At 33.8% G+C, this 19,081-nt stretch overlaps 2 protein-coding genes across 2 annotated transcripts in view; one reads left to right on the top strand and one right to left on the bottom strand.

The window, feature by feature from the left end:
* fbxl17 (F-box and leucine-rich repeat protein 17) overlaps positions 1-13,765 on the bottom strand; it is a 277,816-nt gene extending 264,051 nt beyond the window's left edge. The window contains exons 1-5 of the mRNA XM_077217569.1: positions 13,610-13,765; positions 10,597-11,280; positions 7,651-7,773; positions 5,447-5,704; positions 3,675-3,806 (exon numbers count right to left, since the gene is read on the bottom strand). Coding sequence (XP_077073684.1) covers positions 3,675-3,806; positions 5,447-5,704; positions 7,651-7,773; positions 10,597-11,250 — 1,167 coding nt within the window. The 5' untranslated portion in view covers positions 11,251-11,280; positions 13,610-13,765. The remainder of the gene's footprint in view (positions 1-3,674; positions 3,807-5,446; positions 5,705-7,650; positions 7,774-10,596; positions 11,281-13,609) is intronic.
* A 1,382-nt stretch (positions 13,766-15,147) lies between these two features.
* prxl2c (peroxiredoxin like 2C) lies at positions 15,148-17,997 on the top strand. The gene is made up of 6 exons (XM_077217524.1): positions 15,148-15,407; positions 15,489-15,557; positions 15,960-16,013; positions 16,268-16,373; positions 17,423-17,557; positions 17,635-17,997. The coding sequence occupies exons 1-6, from the start codon at positions 15,186-15,188 to the stop codon at positions 17,760-17,762; spliced, it is 714 nt and encodes a 237-aa protein (XP_077073639.1). The 5' UTR covers positions 15,148-15,185; the 3' UTR covers positions 17,763-17,997.
* The last annotated feature ends 1,084 nt before the right edge of the window (positions 17,998-19,081 follow it).

The following is a 19,081-nucleotide window of genomic DNA, read 5'->3' as shown; positions in this document are numbered from 1 at the left end:
ATTACCGGCCCTTAATCTGCACGTTTATAATATTACCGGCTCTTAATCTGCACGTTTATAATATTACCGGCTCTTAATCTGCACGTTTATAATATTACCGGCCCTTAATCTGCACGTTTATAATATTACCGGCTCTTAATCTGCACGTTTATAATATTACCGGCTCTTAATCTGCACGTTTATAATATTACCGGCCCTTAATCTGCACGTTTATAATATTACCGGCCCTTAATCTGCACGTTTACACACACGACACAATTTGGTTTCGCAAGCGACAACAGAGACCAGTTCTAACGCAATGATAAAAGATCCAGCAAAGCATGAAACTGTTCGAGCACTGAACACTATTGACCCGAACATGTCAGCGCTGTCTTATAAACACCTCAGGAACTGTGGACACTTGTGTAAAAGTTAAACATGATGATGAGATAATCAATATAACTCCACAACAACTACATAAGCGTCTCCTCTAACATTCAGAAACGTGTAAAAGTACCTGCTGGTTATTCTGGGATTCTGGATGAGTGAGATTGGCCTGTTTTGTTATTGAAGCTCGTTTAAAGACTCCGCCCTCTTCTGAGCGGAGGCGGAGCAAAGGCTCATTTGCATTTAAAGGGACACACACAAAAACGGGCAAATTTGACAAGTTATATTAAATGATCTGGGTGTATTTTGAGCTGAAATTTCACAGACACATTCGGGGGACACCATAGGTTTATAATACATCTTGTGAAAAGGGGTGTAATGTGTCATCTTTAGGGTTTTTAAGACAGGTAGAATCTCTGAACCAGTTAAATCGCTGTGTTTTCCGGGTGTGGGAAGAAATACTATTGGGTAATTCGGAAGTGGGCGGGATCACGCAGACAATCGACACAGAACGCATGTTTCAGAGCAGAATAACTGGCATTGCTTTTCAGAGAAACAAGCATGCGAACTTATAATATACAAACATATTACGGTATTTTGATACTTTAGTACAATAATAAATAAAAATTACATAGAGTCCCTTTAAATTGTTTTAAAATGTCATGTTTAATTGCGGTTTCTTGTGGAATTTACTAGCATTTTTAAATGATTTCTATAAGTTTAAAGTAAATAAAAGTATGTTTTATAAGAAAATACTATTTAAAATGACTTGTTTAATTGCTGATTCTTGTGTAATTTACTAGCATTTTTGGATATAATTTTTTTCCAAAGAAATGGCAAGTAACATACTGAAGTAAACATGGAATTTTTTTAACATACTTTTGTTTTATTTACAAGTTTGATTAATAACTATTTAAAAATGTTAAAAAAATTAAACCAAACATCTATGAAACTACTGGGATGAAATTAATATTACGCATGTTATGCAAGTGAAAACTGTTTTAAAGCAAATCCTGCATTAAATATGAAGTATATTAACCTGGATTTCCTCGCTATTCAGGCAAACTCTACTTAAGATCTCTTTATCTCCCAGTTACATCATTTATGTCTAAAATCACATATCTTCCCACAAGACAAAGACACAAAGAGCAACATGAAATCACAAAGACTATATTCACTTTCGTATTTAGGCACGTTATGAGGAAAAACAACGTTTGCCTTCATAATCTTTCACCTAGACGTAGTTCATGTTAACATGCAAAAGACAAATAATTTAGCAAACTAACATTAAGGTCAAGCTCCATTCTGAAATATAATGGTCAGTTTTAATGATTCAGCCAAATACTGATAGATCCTTTTTTTTTTTCTTATTAAATTAAGTAACTAGTTTCACTCAAAAATATATCAGATCACAATGTAAAACCGGTTACTTTAAACGAGTGAGAGAAAAATTAAATGGGGCTCTATATAAAACTAGGGCTATTGAGTTTTTAAAGAACCCTTGACATTTTATATAACAAATATGTGTGTGTGTGTGTGTGTGTGTGTGTGTGTGTGTGTGTGTGTGTGTGTGTGTGTGTGTGTATATATTATATATATATATATAAATAAAAAATGATGGTACCCTTCAAAGGTTATTTAACATGCACTCAATATAACATGCAACATGTCAACTTTCCTGCAAACAATCGCATATCTGGAAAAGCATAATGAGAAATCTGACCGACGGTGTTAGAAATACTGTTATTATTAAGTATTTAGAGTTATTCTGTTTATTTACAAAGAGTAAAGCAATGATGGGCTCAAACTAACCGATACTATTGCAGCCTTTTGCATGTAAGGTAACAGTAAAATTAATCTCCAAAAACACACGGTGAGTCTCTCATTAGAGGAGCAACACTGACATCCAGTGGCTGCAGACAGACGTTCAGTTCTGCATTAAACACAAACAAATGAAAATGACAATTCAACATCTTTAAAAAACAAGATGCGTTTACTTGAGAAGCATGTAAAGAATTGCAATAATTTACTAAGGTTTATGCATCAAAACAAGAAAAATCAATCTGCCACTGTGTGGTTAAAAAAAACACAAATAACTAAGATATAGTCTTTGAAAACAAGTATTTTTCTCTCAAATTTGCTCCAAGCGAATTAATCTTGTTTAGATAATTTCACAGGAAAACAAGACGGTATCGAGCGGTTTAGTAATTAAGATTGCAGATTTGTTGAATATGATGAATATAATCAAGGCAGAGTAAATGATCTGAGATTGATGGGATAATAACGGTCCTTTTTCAACACAAAATGATTCAAGAAAGCTCGATCAACACATAAATACTGTTGAACACAAATAGAGCCATAGACGTACAGAAGTGCCCTGCTTCAGTGACCACAGGAGAGAACAACAGAGAGAGTGTGTGAAAACACAAGTACGTCAGCTTTTGTCAGAAGCACTGGCTTATGGGTAAAAAAAAAAAACTCTCTTCTTGTGTCTGGCACCACTATTTCAGCATGTGACCAATGAAACGCTATGAAGAGATGAGATGCAAACATATGAGACGTCCAATTAAACGTTCATCAAATAAACTAACTCGCAAGGTAATCAGGTTAAGCATGACGTCTAGTATTCACTGATCAGATGCATTATTTAAAGTCCACCTGTGGTGAAAATCCAGCTTTTAATGTTGTTTATATGTGTATGTGGTGTTTTTTATGTGGAGCTGCGTGAGTGAGTGGAGGCGGGGCTAATTTCCATATTCATAGAACCGCGCATACTAAATGAAGCAAGTTACATCCAAGCTATTTTAAAGCTTTTTTTCAAGGAAAAACGTTTAAATATGTCATTTTGGTGATCAAAGATGAGTTTTAAGGGATAAAATGAACACAGGGGGACTTTAAATTAATATTGCATGTGTATAGTATAAATTATAGTGTTAAATTGATGTTCCTGACCATCTTGAATCAGAATAAGTTCCTCTTGCAGCATCTGTTCTCTGATGATGTGGGCGAGGCAACCTGTCACTCACATGAGATCAGCCAATAGCAAACCACAACCATCCAATCAACTCCCCACAGACAAAATAAAGCCCCGCCCACATTTGTTCTCGTTCCAGAAGCGTTTCCCTCGCATATACGACACAATAGTGAAGAAAAGCCCAGCGCAACTTCCATTTCATGGAGACTTTAAAGCACAATCTATTCTACACAAAGCCACAAGTTAACTTTTGATGCTGAAGTAAATCACCCATCCTAACCGATCGATCACCAATGCATTATGTGTCAATGTCATGTGACTCGACGGCACGTACCAGTTTGTTTTCCTGCATGTAGATCCTCTGGAGTTTGTTGCATCCCTGCGCCAGCGCGACCAGGCCGTCATCACTGATGCTGTAACACTGGCCGAAGTGAACGTCCTTCAGTTCTTTACAGTGTTCGCCCAACTGCGCAAAACACACAAACCACATGTTCAGTTCAGCCTTCAAATGCTCAATGCAGTGATGTGATTAGAACTGTATACGGCAGGGATTCGACATGTTTTCTTGAAGTCATCGCTGTGGTTTTAAGTTAATATTTCAATAAGACATTCATGTGTTTATGGTCACATGACATGCGGGTAAATAACTTTTGTTAGTTTACCTATGGAAGTAAAATAATGCTTAATGTATTTCAAACAAAAATGCTTGATGAATCGCACTAACTGGAAAAAAAAAAAGTACAAATCTTTGGGAACTTTTGGGAATTGTAAGTACACAAGTGCAGGAAATATATCATATTTTATTTAAAAAACTTACATATTGTAGCTTTAAATTAAGGTTTAATAAATAAGCCTAAGATTGATTTAGTATTTTTTATTTATTTATGTACTTATTAAATATATAAATAATGTTTATTAAATAATGTTTATTAAATAAGCCTAAGAATCATCTTGTTAAAAAAATTGTATATTAAATAAGCCTAAGAATGATCTTATTAAATAAATAAATGTTTATCAAATAAGCCTAAGAATAATTGAATGAACTTTTGGGAATTGTAAGTACACAACAGCAGGAAATATATCACACTGTACAAGTTATTTTTGGATATTATATTACAAAAATCTTACATATTGTAGCTTTAAATTAAGGTTTAATAAATAAGCCTAAAATTGATTTTGTTATTTTTTTCATTTATGTACTTAATATGTAAATAAATTAATGTTTATTAAATAAGCCTGAGAATCATCTTATTAAATAAATGAAAAAATAAATAAATAGTTTATTAAATAAGCCTGAGAATCATCTTATTAAATAAATAAATAAATAGTTTATTAAATAAGCCTGAGAATCATCTTATTAAATAAATAAATAAATAAATAGATTAAATAAGCCTGAGAATCATCTTATTAAATAAATAAAAAAATAAATAAGATTAAATAAGCCTGAGAATCATCTTATTAAATAAATAAATAGATTAAATAAGCCTGAGAATCATCTTATTAAATAAATAAAAAAATAAATAAGATTAAATAAGCCTGAGAATCATCTTATTAAATAAATAAATAGATTAAATAAGCCTGAGAATCATCTTATTAAATAAATAAAAAAATAAATAAGATTAAATAAGCCTGAGAATCATCTTATTAAATAAATAAATAGATTAAATAAGCCTGAGAATCATCTTATTAAATAAATAAATAAATAAATAGATTAAATAAGCCTGAGAATCATCTTATTAAATAAATAAAAAAATAAATAAGATTAAATAAGCCTGAGAATCATCTTATTAAATAAATAAATGTTTATCAAATAAGCCCAAGAATGATCTTATTAAATAAATAAATAAATAGTTTATTAAATAAGCCTGAGAATCATCTTATTAAATAAATAAATGTTTATCAAATAAGCCCAAGAATGATCTTATTAAATAAATAAATAAACAAACAAATAAATGGATAAATAGTTTATTAAATAAGCCTGAGAATGATCTTATTAAATAAATAAATGTTGATCAAACAACTTTTGGGATATTGCAAGTACACCGATTTTTTGGATATTATATTACATATTGTACCTTTAAATGAGCTAAGAACCATGTGTCTCACCAGTCTGAGCGCGTGGTCGGTGAGTTTGTCCTGGTTCCCGACGTGCACTTTCTGCAGCAGCGGGCAGTGGGCGGCTGCGGTGCACAGAGACACGTCGCTGAGCTGCTTACACCGGTACGCTGTGTATTTGATCAGACCGGGACAGTTCGACGCCAGAGAGCAAACGCCGTGATCCTGAACGTTCCTGCAGTCGGAAATGTTGATCTCGGTGACGTTCTGTCTCCTGGACGCTATCTTCACCAGGAGATCGTCTTTAACCTGCGGTCCGGGAGAGAAAAGAACAGTTTTCATGTATTATTTCAATTAAATCCACATATCAACACCCTAGCACACACAGTTTTGCTCCTGCAATAATATATAATACATATACACAACCGTTCAAAAGTTTGGGGTCGGTGAGATTTTGAAGGTTTTTAAATGAAGTCTCTTCTGCTCACCAAGGCTGCGTTTATTTGATTAAAAAAACAAAACAAACCCAGAAAAATTGTGAAATATTATTATAATGTAAATCAGCTGTTTTCTATGTGAATATATAGTAAAGTGTAATTTATTCCTGTGATCAAAGCTGAATTTTCAGCATCATTACTCCAGTCTTCAGTGTCACATGATCCTTCAGAAATCACTATAATATGATGATTTGATGCTGAAAGAAACATTAATGATTATTATCAATGTTCATATTTTTGAGGAAACCGTGATGCTTTTTTTTAAGGATTCTTTGAAAGTTCAAGAGAAAAGCTTTTAATTAAAAAAGTATTTTGCAATATTATAAACGTCTTTACTGTCACTTTTGATCAATTTAATGCGTCCTTTCTGAAGAAAAGTATTAATTTCTTTAAAAAATAAAAAATAAATCGTATTGACCCCAAACCTTTGAAGGGTAGTGTATATACACAGTCAAAACTACATTTATTCAGACACCTTCAACATTTCTCACATTATCACAGTTTATTCGGTATAGTTTAGAAAATTGTGACGAAATATGATGGTTATCAAAATCAGATCTTCTTTAACCTGTGGTCCGGGAGAGAATAAAGTGGCATTTTAACAGTTGTCATGTATTATTTCAATTAAAACCACATATCAACACCCTAGCACACACGCAACACCTTCATATTGCCATTTTTGCACCTACTATTTAAGTTTTGCACCTGCATGCATTGCTTATATATAAGTTACGTACTTATAGTACATAATTGGCAGGGGAAAACAATATTTGGACAAATGCATATGAGAAGTAAAGCTTTCAGCTATAGTTCATTAAAAAAATGCATTTAAGAAATGCATAAGAAAGGCTATTTGCTACATAGTTATTAGGGGATCTAATTGTGATTTTTCTGATCAAATGTTTTGTTATAAAATATATTTTTGGGACTGTGGTTTATAATGCGATTTTTAAACAAATCCTGGTTTGTATGGCTACAAAACATGGACAAACGTTTGTGATTATATATCAATATAGCTATAAAATAATAATAATATTAATAATAAAAATAATATAAAAATACTAAACAGAGTAATGTTTAATAATAATAATTCTAATATTTATTAACAAATGGAAATATTACAATAGTATTTCCATTTGTTTATAAATATTAGAATTATTATTATTAAACATTACTATATATACTATATATAGTAATATTTCTTATTTAGGTCTTTAGCAATTTTATATTAATATGATAATATAATATTTTTTATTATAAAATTACTAAATCAAAATGCATGTATTAATACGAAATATTACTATTGTAAAATAAAACCCTGTAAAATAATATTTCTATATGATTAATGATTAATGATTTTATTATTAAAATGCTAAATGTATTAATTAATATATAAATACGAAATATATCTATTGTTAAATAAAACCCTGTAAAACATAATTAATATAGTATAATAATATTAATAATTTTATTATAAAAATGACTAAACTTAATATATAAATACAAAATATTACTATTGTAAATAAAACCCTCTAAAATAAAAAAATAGAGTATTTAAGAAAAATAATATACTTTAATTTTATTTTACAACTGTCTTCATTTCTCCATTACATTTTAACATAAAAAAATGAACACATGGGTCACTTAAAGCTTCTCTTTTTTGATAATCACTTCTCAATGCAAGTATAATAGTTATGCACACCTATAGTTCTATAACTAACGCAGTTATACACATAAACAGATGATTACAACACAAACCTGCTGGAGGCCGCTGAGATCGATCTGCTTCCAGAACTGGAAGTCCAAGCAGAGATCGCGCCAGTATTTACACACCAGAGACACGCCGAGACATCGCTCCTTCACCGACAGGTGAGAGAACACCTGAGGACACATTACACACGGGGTTAATCGGGTTCAAGAGACTGAATCTAAATTAAAGTGTCATCATATTCATTAACAATAGTCAATCTGAGGATTTCAGCCGCAGGTCTGATATGAAGCTCTATGCACAGCATTTGTCAATATTATGCTTCTCATTACTTATATACAATAATTGTTATGTTTGCAAACATTTTTTGCATTACAAGTTGTTCGTTTAAATTGCAAATGAGGGATTGTCTAATTAAATATGCAAAAATGTGCATGCATTTCCAGAACAGAAATATGAACATTGAATACAGCCAGATTCAACATGTTTAAGGTTTTTACTAAGGGGGATTTTGGATTAATCTTTTTATCAGTCCATAAATCTGAAAATATTGTCAAGAGGCAGAAAATCTGCATGTTTTTAGGAATAAAATGTTCTGTAAATCAGGTGAATGTTATATGAACAAACCTTCAGAATATAGATATGAATAAAACTGTAAAATTTGGTGTGTGTAAAAGTGATGATGTGATTTCTGACTCAAACTCACCGCTTTTAAAGACTGAAATCTACAGACAAGTGCAATGAAATTAACACTTAAGATTAAGATTTATTTCCATTAATCTGAAAGACGACATGTTAAGCAAGCAAAATACAGCTCACAATTAAACAGTGCATTAAAAAATATGTTTTTTTTTCTTCTTAACCCTTGAAAACCCGATAACACTCGTGGTGTTTTATTATGAACTTTATTCTCAAATCAGAGGCCTACGATCAATCGTTTAAAAGATCAGTACAAAACATGTCCTCATTTGACAATAAGATTGAATCCTATATTTGGTAATAAAATTGCATAACAAGAGATTTATAAGCTATTTATTTTGTAGGTCGATCATTTTTGACCGGGAACACCACAAGTGTGACTTTATGCCATTTTGTAGAAAATAAAAATTAAACATTAGTGTGATTTCTTTCATATTTTATGTAAAATTGACAAAATGATCCACATATAAAGCTTTTTTCACTCAAAAACTGAGGTATGTAAGCTACGATAAATAAGTCCTATGACTGATCCAATTCCAAAAAGTAATATAAAACCGGTCCTAAATGAAAGAAAACAAGTTGACAAAAAGATTGAATCAAATATTTGGTGATGGACAGATGCACTTTTATGATGGAGAGATGCACTTTTATGATGGATAGATGCACTTTTATGATGGAGAGATGCACTTTTATGATGTATAGATGCACTTTTATGATGGACAGATGCACTTTTATGATGGAGAGATGCACTTTTATGATGGATAGATGCACTTTTATGATGGATAGATGCACTTTTATGATGGACAGATGCACTTTTATGATGGATAGATGCACTTTTATGATGGATAGATGCACTTTTATGACGGATAAATGCACTTTTATGATGGATAGATGCACTTTTATGATGGAGAGATGCACTTTAATGATGGATAGATGCACTTTTATGATGGATAGATGCACTTTTATGATGGAGAGATGCACTTTAATGATGGATAGATGCACTTTTATGACGGATAAATGCACTTTTATGATGTATAGATGCACTTTTATGATGGACAGATGCACTTTAATGATGGATAGATGCACTTTAATGATGGATAGATGCACTTTTATGATGGACAGATGCACTTTTATGATGGATAGATGCACTTTTATGATGGAGAGATGCACTTTAATGATGGATAGATGCACTTTTATGACGGATAAATGCACTTTTATGATGTATAGATGCACTTTTATGATGGACAGATGCACTTTAATGATGGATAGATGCACTTTAATGATGGATAGATGCACTTTAATGACGGATAGATGCACTTTTATGACGGATAGATGCACTTTAATGATGGATAGATGCACTTTAATGATGGATAGATGCACTTTTATGACGGATAGATGCACTTTAATGATGGATAGATGCACTTTTATGATGGATAGATGCACTTTAATGATGGATAGATGCACTTTTATGACGGATAGATGCACTTTTATGACGGATAGATGCACTTTTATGATGATAGATGCACTTTTATGATGATAGATGCACTTTTATGACGGATAGATGCACTTTTATGATGTATAGATGCACTTTTATGATGTATAGATGCACTTTTATGATGGATAGATGCACTTTTATGATGATAGATGCACTTTTATGACGGATAGATGCATAGATGCACTTTTATGATGGATAGATGCACTTTAATGATGGATAGATGCACTTTTATGATGGACAGATGCACTTTTATGATGGACAGATGCACTTTTATGATGGATAGATGCACTTTTATGATGGACAGATGCACTTTTATGATGAATAGATGCACTTTTATGATGGATAGATGCACTTTAATGATGGATAGATGCACTTTTATGATGGATAAATGCACTTTTATGATGTATAGATGCACTTTTATGATGGATAGATGCACTTTTATGATGGATAGATGCACTTTAATGATGGATAGATGCACTGTAATGATGGATAGATGCACTTTAATGATGGATAGATGCACTTTTATGATGGATAGATGCACTTTAATGATGGATAGATGCACTTTTATGATGGATAGATGCACTTTTATGATGAATAGATGCACTTTTAATGATGGACAGATGCACTTTTATGAAGGATAGATGCACTTTTATGATGGATAGATGTACTTTTATTATAATAGACGCTCTTTTATGACGGATAGATGCAATTTTATGACGGAGAGATGCACTTTTATGATGGATAAATGCACTTTTATCATGGATAGATGCTTTTATGATGATAGATGCACTTTTACACAGACCTTGAGCAGTATGGAGGAGGGCAGCTGGTTAACGTGTGACGTGTCTGTGTTCTCAGCGCTCTTTCCCTCCTCCGATCCCTCGTTCTGGGACAGCTGGCAGGAGCATGAGGACGAGGCGTCGGCGGCACCGCTAGCATCTGTACGCCACGCCACACCGGCTCCGTCCGAAGGAGAAGAAGAAGAAGAAGACGGGCGAAGCAAACACTGGCTCTCGGGAGCCCCGGCGTCTCCTCGCTCCTCGTTCTCCATGGGCTCCTGGAAGGCACAGCGCGGCTGCTTGCGGGGCGAACACCGCTGCAGATCAGCACACTTGCGCTTGCACACCATTTCCGAATAGTCCACGCAGAAGAGCGCCGGGGGCCCGATTAGCTTGGCGGACAGTAGACCCCGGCCCTGGCCTTCCCAGACGCCCAGCTCTCCCGGAGACAGGAGGAACGCGGCGCACTCCTCGGGCGAGCTCAGGGACACGTAGCGCTCGGCGAGTTTGGCCGCCTCGAAGGGCCAGTCGTCCTCGGTGCTCGCGCTGGGGCCGTGGACGATGAAGCACAGCATGCAGGGACCCTGAAGGAAGCAGTTCCTCCTCCGCTTCTTCTTGCGCAGCTTCCGTGTTTTCTTCTTCAGGCTGTAACCATTTTTGGAGAAAAGATGGCCCATATAGATGATGATGATTCACGTCGACCGACTCTACATTCGAGAGAGAGAGAGAGAGAGAGAGAGAGAGAAATGACATGCATGAAGAGAGGATGAGAACGTATATGAATATTTTCATTATGTTGTACTTGTGAATAACAGCTTTACAGCTGAATTGAACTCAAATTCATAATTGATGAACTTCACGCTGTTATTGAACTGCATTGAATCAACATTGCACTGAATAATGAATTGGATTTCTCATATTTGCATTATTGAATCTGTTTATTGCTGTGCAAAAAATACTATATAAGTGACTCGACTTAAAATCAAGTCAAATGCCAGTGGCTTGAACAGATTTTATTTTTTTAGGGTGTAACCATTTTTGGAGAAAATATGATATATCACTTTGATCTAATTTAGAAAAATTACTTTAAAACTTGGGTAACACTTTGCAATAAGGTTCATTCATTAGTTAACTACCTTAGTTAACATGAGCTAACAATAAACAATACTTCTCTAGCATTTATTCATCTTAGTAATATTAATTTCAACATTTACTAAGTGAAAAAAACATTTATTATCTTCTGTGTCTTCTGCTTTACAGATGAACTTCACACTGTTATTGAACAGCATTGAAGCAAAATTGAACTTCTTTACAGCAGAATTGAATTTCTCATATTTTATGATATTTGCATTATTGAATCGGTTTATTGCTGTGAAGCTGCTTTGTAAAAAAAAAAATGTTCGCCCTTTTTTCTGAATTTCGTGGTTCTTCTGTATTTTTGCTAAATCATATAATAACTATAATGTGAGAATTGAACTCGCTTCATAATTGATGTAGTATTTGAGTTCAAGAGCAAGAGAGAAAAATTACTTGAAAAACATTTATTATCTTCTGTAGAGCTGCTTTACAGCTGAGTTGAACTCAATTCATAATTGATTTAGTAGCATTTGAGTTTATTGCCATATTAGCATCGCCGACTATTACATGGCAGATACACATTAAACATTTAAAAACATAATATCAGAAGTAGAACATAATGAAAACAAACAAAAAATAAATAAATAAAATAAGTACATGTACAAAATTAGTACAATTCTATTAAATATTTTTTAAGTACTCGTTTCATAATTGATTAACTTCACGCTGTTATTGAACTGCATTGAATCAACATTAAACTGAATAGTGACACTAGTTGCTTTACAGCATAATTGAATTTCTCATAAGTGATGAAATTTGCACTATTGAATCTGTTTGCTGTGAAGCTGCTTTGAAATCAAATATAAAAAGCACTAAAAGTGACTCAACTCATTAAAATCAAGTCAAATGCCAGTGGCTTGAAAATTAAACCATATATTTCAGCCTTTTTTTCTGACTTTCTTGGTTCTTCTGTATTTTGCAAAAGCATATAATAATTATAATGTGAGAGGATATGAATGACAGAATTATCTCATAATTATGACTACATGTGAACACTGAATTATGAAATAACATTGTTCATCGGTTTGATCGAGTGTTACATTGTGACATTGATCACCAGCACTTGTCAACTTCCGACTCAGTCAACCAATGGAGCGAGTTTGGGGCGTGGCTTATGTGTTTGAGCGACCAATAACAGACAGGAGGAGTATTTGGGAAACATGTTTGACAATAGTCATTTTCGCAGCTCAAATGACAGAAACAATTGACAATTTCATTATTGCTTCCAATCTAGATCAGTGATGCTTCCTCAATCAGATTTCTGCATTCACATTTAGCTCAGAACTAATAAGCATCGAAAACGATATTTTGACTCGCTTACATGTAAACTAAGTCATTTCAAATTAATGTTTATGTCTGTTGCATTGGGGTTTAACTCCTAGATTGATTCTGACAGAACATGAAAATCCTTTCAAATACATTTTTCAGATTTGCACTAGACACAGAAACAAGGAAACACACACAGAAGTCATTGAATACCTTGCAGACACACAGATGAGGAAGGTCAATGCTTTATGTGTCTGTCCATCTATTATTGTTTAATAGACACAATGCCAAGATGATAATTGGGTTTTTAACAAATGTAAATGCCCTGGACATGGTAATCCATCTGTACTATGGTACTAGTGTCATCTATACCATAACCAAGTACTTTTTGTATGGATAATGAGTATATAGACCAGCATATTTTCAGATATCTGGTATAATGTGTTATGTCTCAGCAGGGACCATATAAACATTCACAAATGAATGTCACTGTTTACACACGGCTGTGTGGAGCTGCTGACCGAGTGTTGTTGTGTTTCATTGAGTGATAGTGACGGACGACGCCATTGAACTCCCTCATGAGAAAACAACCAAGACTGAATAACTGCCATAATAAAACGCGCCAAACCTCACCAGCTCGCGCGACCCTCAGCACCTCCTTCCCGCGCTCTCATAATCCGCGCGAAACAGAAACAGAAGCGTAGCGAACGCACCGCAAACGCGCTTGCTGTGTCAACCTGCTAGAATGTTTCAAAACACTTCCGGATTTCAAATAACAGAGGAAATCCCGCCCACACCTCGAGATGAGAGTGGCTGTTCATTCGCCAGGCGAAACGTCAGTTAGACGCGGAGGGCCAATCATCATCCGTGCTTTAAAGGGAACTCGTTTATTATAAATATAACACTTACGAATACACACACTTGATGTAAATATTTGTACTGTAACAGGATGGATTCGATATCATGTTAATTTTTTAGTGCTAATAGCCTATACATAAAAAAGCAGTCTTGTCTACAAACTTTCGCAAACAGGTTTTTATTAATCTTTCCCTATGGAAGTCCATTTCCGCCACATAAGGAAGAAAAATCATGCTCAGGTAAATAATAGTTATGTAAAAATATAAATTATGACATGGTAAATTATAATTATAAGATTAAACTCAAATTATTATGACATTCTATGTCGGAAATATGAGACCAAACGTTGTAATTATGACACGCTAAATTGAAATTATGATCTAAAAGGGCATAATTGAGATAAAAAGTAATTATGAGAAATTATGACATTACAGGTCATGTTGTTACGTAATAATTTTGACTGTTAATGTCATAATTTCGACTTTTCGTCTTGTTGCTTGATGCTTTTTATTTCCTTATGTGTCTTAACTGGGCTTTCACACTGTACAAATAATACACACCTCGTGACGTCACTGACGCAGAGTTGGGATGCATTTAAACGAATCGATTCGGATGATTCGATCATTATGAGCCATATACAGTTATTTTATTCGTCACTCACTCACACATAAAGATGAAATTTGATCATTGTTACCAGTGTCCATGAATAATAATAATATTGATGGTTCCCAATATATTGTTTCCAATTCGCGGTTTTAAATGTGAAAAGTCAGTTGCGTGTTACAAAGGTAAAAATTGTGATATTGATTCTTTTTGATTGATATAAAGTGATTAGAATTGGACTTTATAACTCGCAATTGCAGAGAAAAAAAAGATAAGAAAAAAATATGTCAGAATTGCAAGATATAAACTCACAATCGCATGTTATAAGTCAGAATTGCGAGATACAAACGCGCAATTGCGAGGGGAAAAAGTCAGAATTGAAAGATGTAAACTTACAATTGTGAGATAAAAAGTTGCAACTATCTTTTAAAATGTTTTATCCTGGTGGAAACAAGGTTACTGTTCCATATTTGGAATGGGAATAATGGAGTGTTGAGGGTTACGTAACGCGAGTTACGTAATCAGATATTGCTTTTCCAAGTGACTATAAAGTAATACTTTTAAATTTACAACAAAATGTCTGTTGCATTTTTCAAATAAGTGAGTTAAGGAAATAGTTCGGCTACTTTTTTAGGGAGTAACATAGACTATTGTAATGCATTACGTTTAAATGTAAGTTTCCCCAACACTGAATCAGAAATTAATGCATATGGGCGGGTTGTCTTTATTTGTACATGATCCAGCGGGAATGGGCGTGGCGAAGCAAACTTCCCCAAACATGGCTCCCGTTGTCCCGATAACTCAACAGGATCAGATCGCTCGTGCTGGACATCAGGAGAACAACATACGGGATCCACACGATCTCTGTGTCTCTGATGTCAGCGACTGCTGGGTTTATGATCGACACGGTGTGTGTAAATCCTTCGACAGTTTGCATCAACACAGCAAAGCAATCATCATTTTCGTGCGGGTGAGAAAATCATGACCTCTGGTGTGTTTATGTTGTGTGCAAATGCAATCATTCTGATTGTGCTTCTCATATATATTGCAGAACTTCTTGTGCTACACATGCAAAGAATATGTGGAGGATTTGGGCAAAATACCTCAGCATATGTTGCAGGTGAGCACAATTATTTTTATATTTCGTTTTTATCAATTATCTGTCGGTGATCATGTATTATTTGGTCAGAATAGAATATTGCTGCATATGGGGGAAAAAACAAACAATGGTATCACTTTACAATAAGTTAAGGGTTAACATAATACTTCTACAGCATTTATTAATCTTAGTTAATAATCATTTCAACATTTACTTAACAAAGGTTGTATTTGTTAACATTAGTTAATGCACTGTGAACTAACATGAACAAACAATGAACAGCTGGATTTTTATTAACTAAAATGAACAAAGATTAATAGATACTGTAACAAATGTTGCTCATTGTTAGTTCATGTTAGTTATTAACCTTATTGTAAAATGTTACCGAAACAATGGATCTTTTCTCTCCTTCAACAAATGTAGGAATCAAATGTCAGATTGGTAGTGATTGGACAGTCGTCGTGTTCGCATATCGAGGTAGGATGTGTTTATTAATGTTAAGCTAAAAAACTTTAAGAAAATTCTGTTGTTGAAAATAATTAATGGAAATAACATGCAAATGAGTGTCCTTAAATAGCACCTTTTATAGTCATCAAAACCAATGTATCAGTTTGATTTACAACACCCTCTTTCTATTTGAGTACATTTTTAATTATAGTTTTAGTTTTTGTTATGACACACTATCATAGCACTTTAAAACTGTTAAATATCTGTGAATCTACATTTTGTAGGGGTTCTGCTCTCTAACCGGCTATCCTCATGAAATATATGTTGATCCAGAGAGACAGATTTATAAAAGACTTGGAATGAGAAGAGGAGAGACGTACATGGAAACACGTAAGATCCACTGAAGCTTGATTTTAGAGCCATGTATTTCATACATATATACATGCATTGGGATTTCACTAACATGTTTTTATTCATAACATGCCTTTTTTCCTCTCCTCTAATGCACATTTTGTATTTTCATAATGCTTTCTATTAGATTAGCATGCAAAAGAATGATTGGTTTGATTAAATGTGCATTTATTTTATTCAGTAGCTATGTTTCCATCTACCTATTTTTACGCACATTTTTGGCTTTTTGCTGGATGCAAACAATAAATTCTAAAATAAAAGTGCAAAAAAACCCTCTTGAGATGGATTATTGTTTAAGAAAACATGTGGATGAACTAGGATGGAAACACATTTACTGAATAAATCCATCAAAAACCTCATGTGTCTTTGCCTCAGCGTCAGCGGTGATTGGATAACTGGACTAACCAGCGGACCAATGGCATCGCAGCATCTCTAATGTTGGTTTGGTGTTTCTGAAACGCCTGAGTCAAAGTCTGTGATCAGAATGATTTGATGTAATGCCCTCCAGAAGCGTCTCGCGCGATTGTGTTCCCGAACACCAGCATCCGAACGCAAGAGAACATGACAGTGTTTATTGTGTTCGTCTGACGCTCTGAGACAAACTTATTTATGATGGAGGGAAAAAGAGAAATGAATGCATTCATACATGCATGCATACATTCACATGCATGCATATATATACATTCATACATGCATGCATAAATGCATATATACATACATTCAAATATGCATGCATATACATACATGCATGCATATACATACATTCAAACATGCATGCATTAATGCATACATAAATATAAACATGCATGCACACATGCATGCATAAAGAAAAATTGCAGCAACTTACAGTTTTAACAGATACAGTATTTTGCACCAATTTCCCAGGAAGTGATGATTTTGTTCTCTTCAACACATGGGATGGAAACGCTGCTTTATTCGCAAATGTTTTATGCATTTTTTCAATTATGTGCATAGGTTAAATTCACAAATTTGAATGTACACATAGCTATTTTCATCTGCATTTGTAGCTTCCAACAGTCCGCATGTGAAATCCAGCCTACTCATTGGCAGTCTGAGAAGTATGTGGCGCGCCATGACCAGCCCTGCTTTTGACTTTCAAGGAGATCCGTTGCAGCAAGGTGGAGCCTTTATTGTAGGCCCAGGTGACAAGTTTTCTAAATAAAATGCTGCTATTTCTATATCCTCACCATATCTTAATATTTATTGTTTTATTTCACAGGTCCAGAGGTTCATTTTTCCCATTTTGACATGAATCGGTTAGACCACATGCCAATCAACTGGTTGCTTCAGTTAGCAGGTCTTCACACACTGGACTTCAGTGATTGCTCTAAAATCATTGATATCTAAAAAAAAAATTAAAATCATGCTATGCCATGATAGATCTGCACTCTATGCTTATAGCTGTTATACTGCAACACTGGTCTTTGTTTGAACGCTATATCGTTGTATAATATTGTTTTTATATTATATTTATGTTGGATAGGAACAAGCCATTCCTCTGCTGAGGACCATTGATTTTATCTCTGTCCTAAATTACAATTTGTTTTATATTATGTCTTGAATTTCAATAAATTATATACTGTATATATGCATGCAAGTGTTTACAAAGTGCTTTACAGAAGAGAAATTCACAGAAAAAAACATATACACACATATAGAAATAAGATAATAAAATGAAATACAATAATAAAATGAAATACAATAAACATCAATAAGATATGCATGTGCACATTCACAAAAAAGAAGAACATATGTCTTATTTAACTAATAGCTAAAATATAATGTGATTTGCACTATAGCAACCCCTGGTTTCTTAGTGTCTTTCCACCCCTACTGGAGTTAAGTAAGTACAAATATACCCTCTTTGGTGTCTTCACCCCTACTGGAGTGAAGCAGATATACACCTATTCTTACACTGGTGTACTTTACACCAGTCCCCTGCAGAAATCCTGGTGTCTTTTCACTCAAGTCTGAGTGTGCATCCTCATCATCACTCCCCTTTTCTTTCAATCTCTTCCACAAGTCAGCCCTTACCAAACCCACAATACTTTATTTTGGGGTACCCCTATCTCCATGTTTGTATATATCCATGTATGTGTTCATGCATGTTTGTATTTATGCATGTATGAATGCATGCATGTATAAATGAATGAATGCATGCATGTATGAATGAATGTTTGTATGCATGTATGCATGCATTAATGTATGCATGCAGAAGCAGCTATAGGCTACATCTATTCTTTCACTATCTGCATGCATGTATGTATATACATTTATATCCAGATCCATTATGTCCGGTTTAAGTTTCATCCCCAAACTCAAAAGATAAGAAATAAGATATTTAACAAAGAAAATTAAATCTGCATACATTATAGACTAATAAACAAATGACATTCCCATTATGCGTACATTCTTAACAATTTAGTCTGTTAACTGTCAATTTTTGCGATATCAACTCTAGATTTGGAACACAACTTGTTTAGACATATGGCTTTGGTTTTCTAACAATTTTAGGATAAAACATTTTTTTTATATATATATTACAGTTATAAGAATTAGATGAAATCATAAAAACACAATAGAAACAATCCTGAAAAACAATCTCAGAGTGTCGTGTTTCGTGACGGGTTAAAGTTCTGTCAGTGCCCGTATGTTGGGCAGTAGAA

This window comes from Siphateles boraxobius, unplaced genomic scaffold (assembly GCF_051911475.1).
Source record: "Siphateles boraxobius isolate OS27281-9 unplaced genomic scaffold, OSU_SipBor_1 74, whole genome shotgun sequence".
NCBI classification, from domain to species: Eukaryota; Metazoa; Chordata; class Actinopteri; order Cypriniformes; family Leuciscidae; genus Siphateles; species Siphateles boraxobius.
This window is presented reverse-complemented; position numbering and strand designations above follow the sequence as displayed.

Excerpts from the sequence above, each read along its gene's own strand:
- prxl2c (XM_077217524.1), top strand. The coding sequence starts at position 15,186 with ATGGGCGTGGCGAAGCAAACTTCCCCAAACATGGCTCCCGTTGTCCCG. Across the intron at positions 15,408-15,488 it reads CAATCATCATTTTCGTGCGG|AACTTCTTGTGCTACACATG; the intron begins GTGAGAAAATCA and ends TATATATTGCAG. Across the intron at positions 16,014-16,267 it reads CGTCGTGTTCGCATATCGAG|GGGTTCTGCTCTCTAACCGG; the intron begins GTAGGATGTGTT and ends TACATTTTGTAG.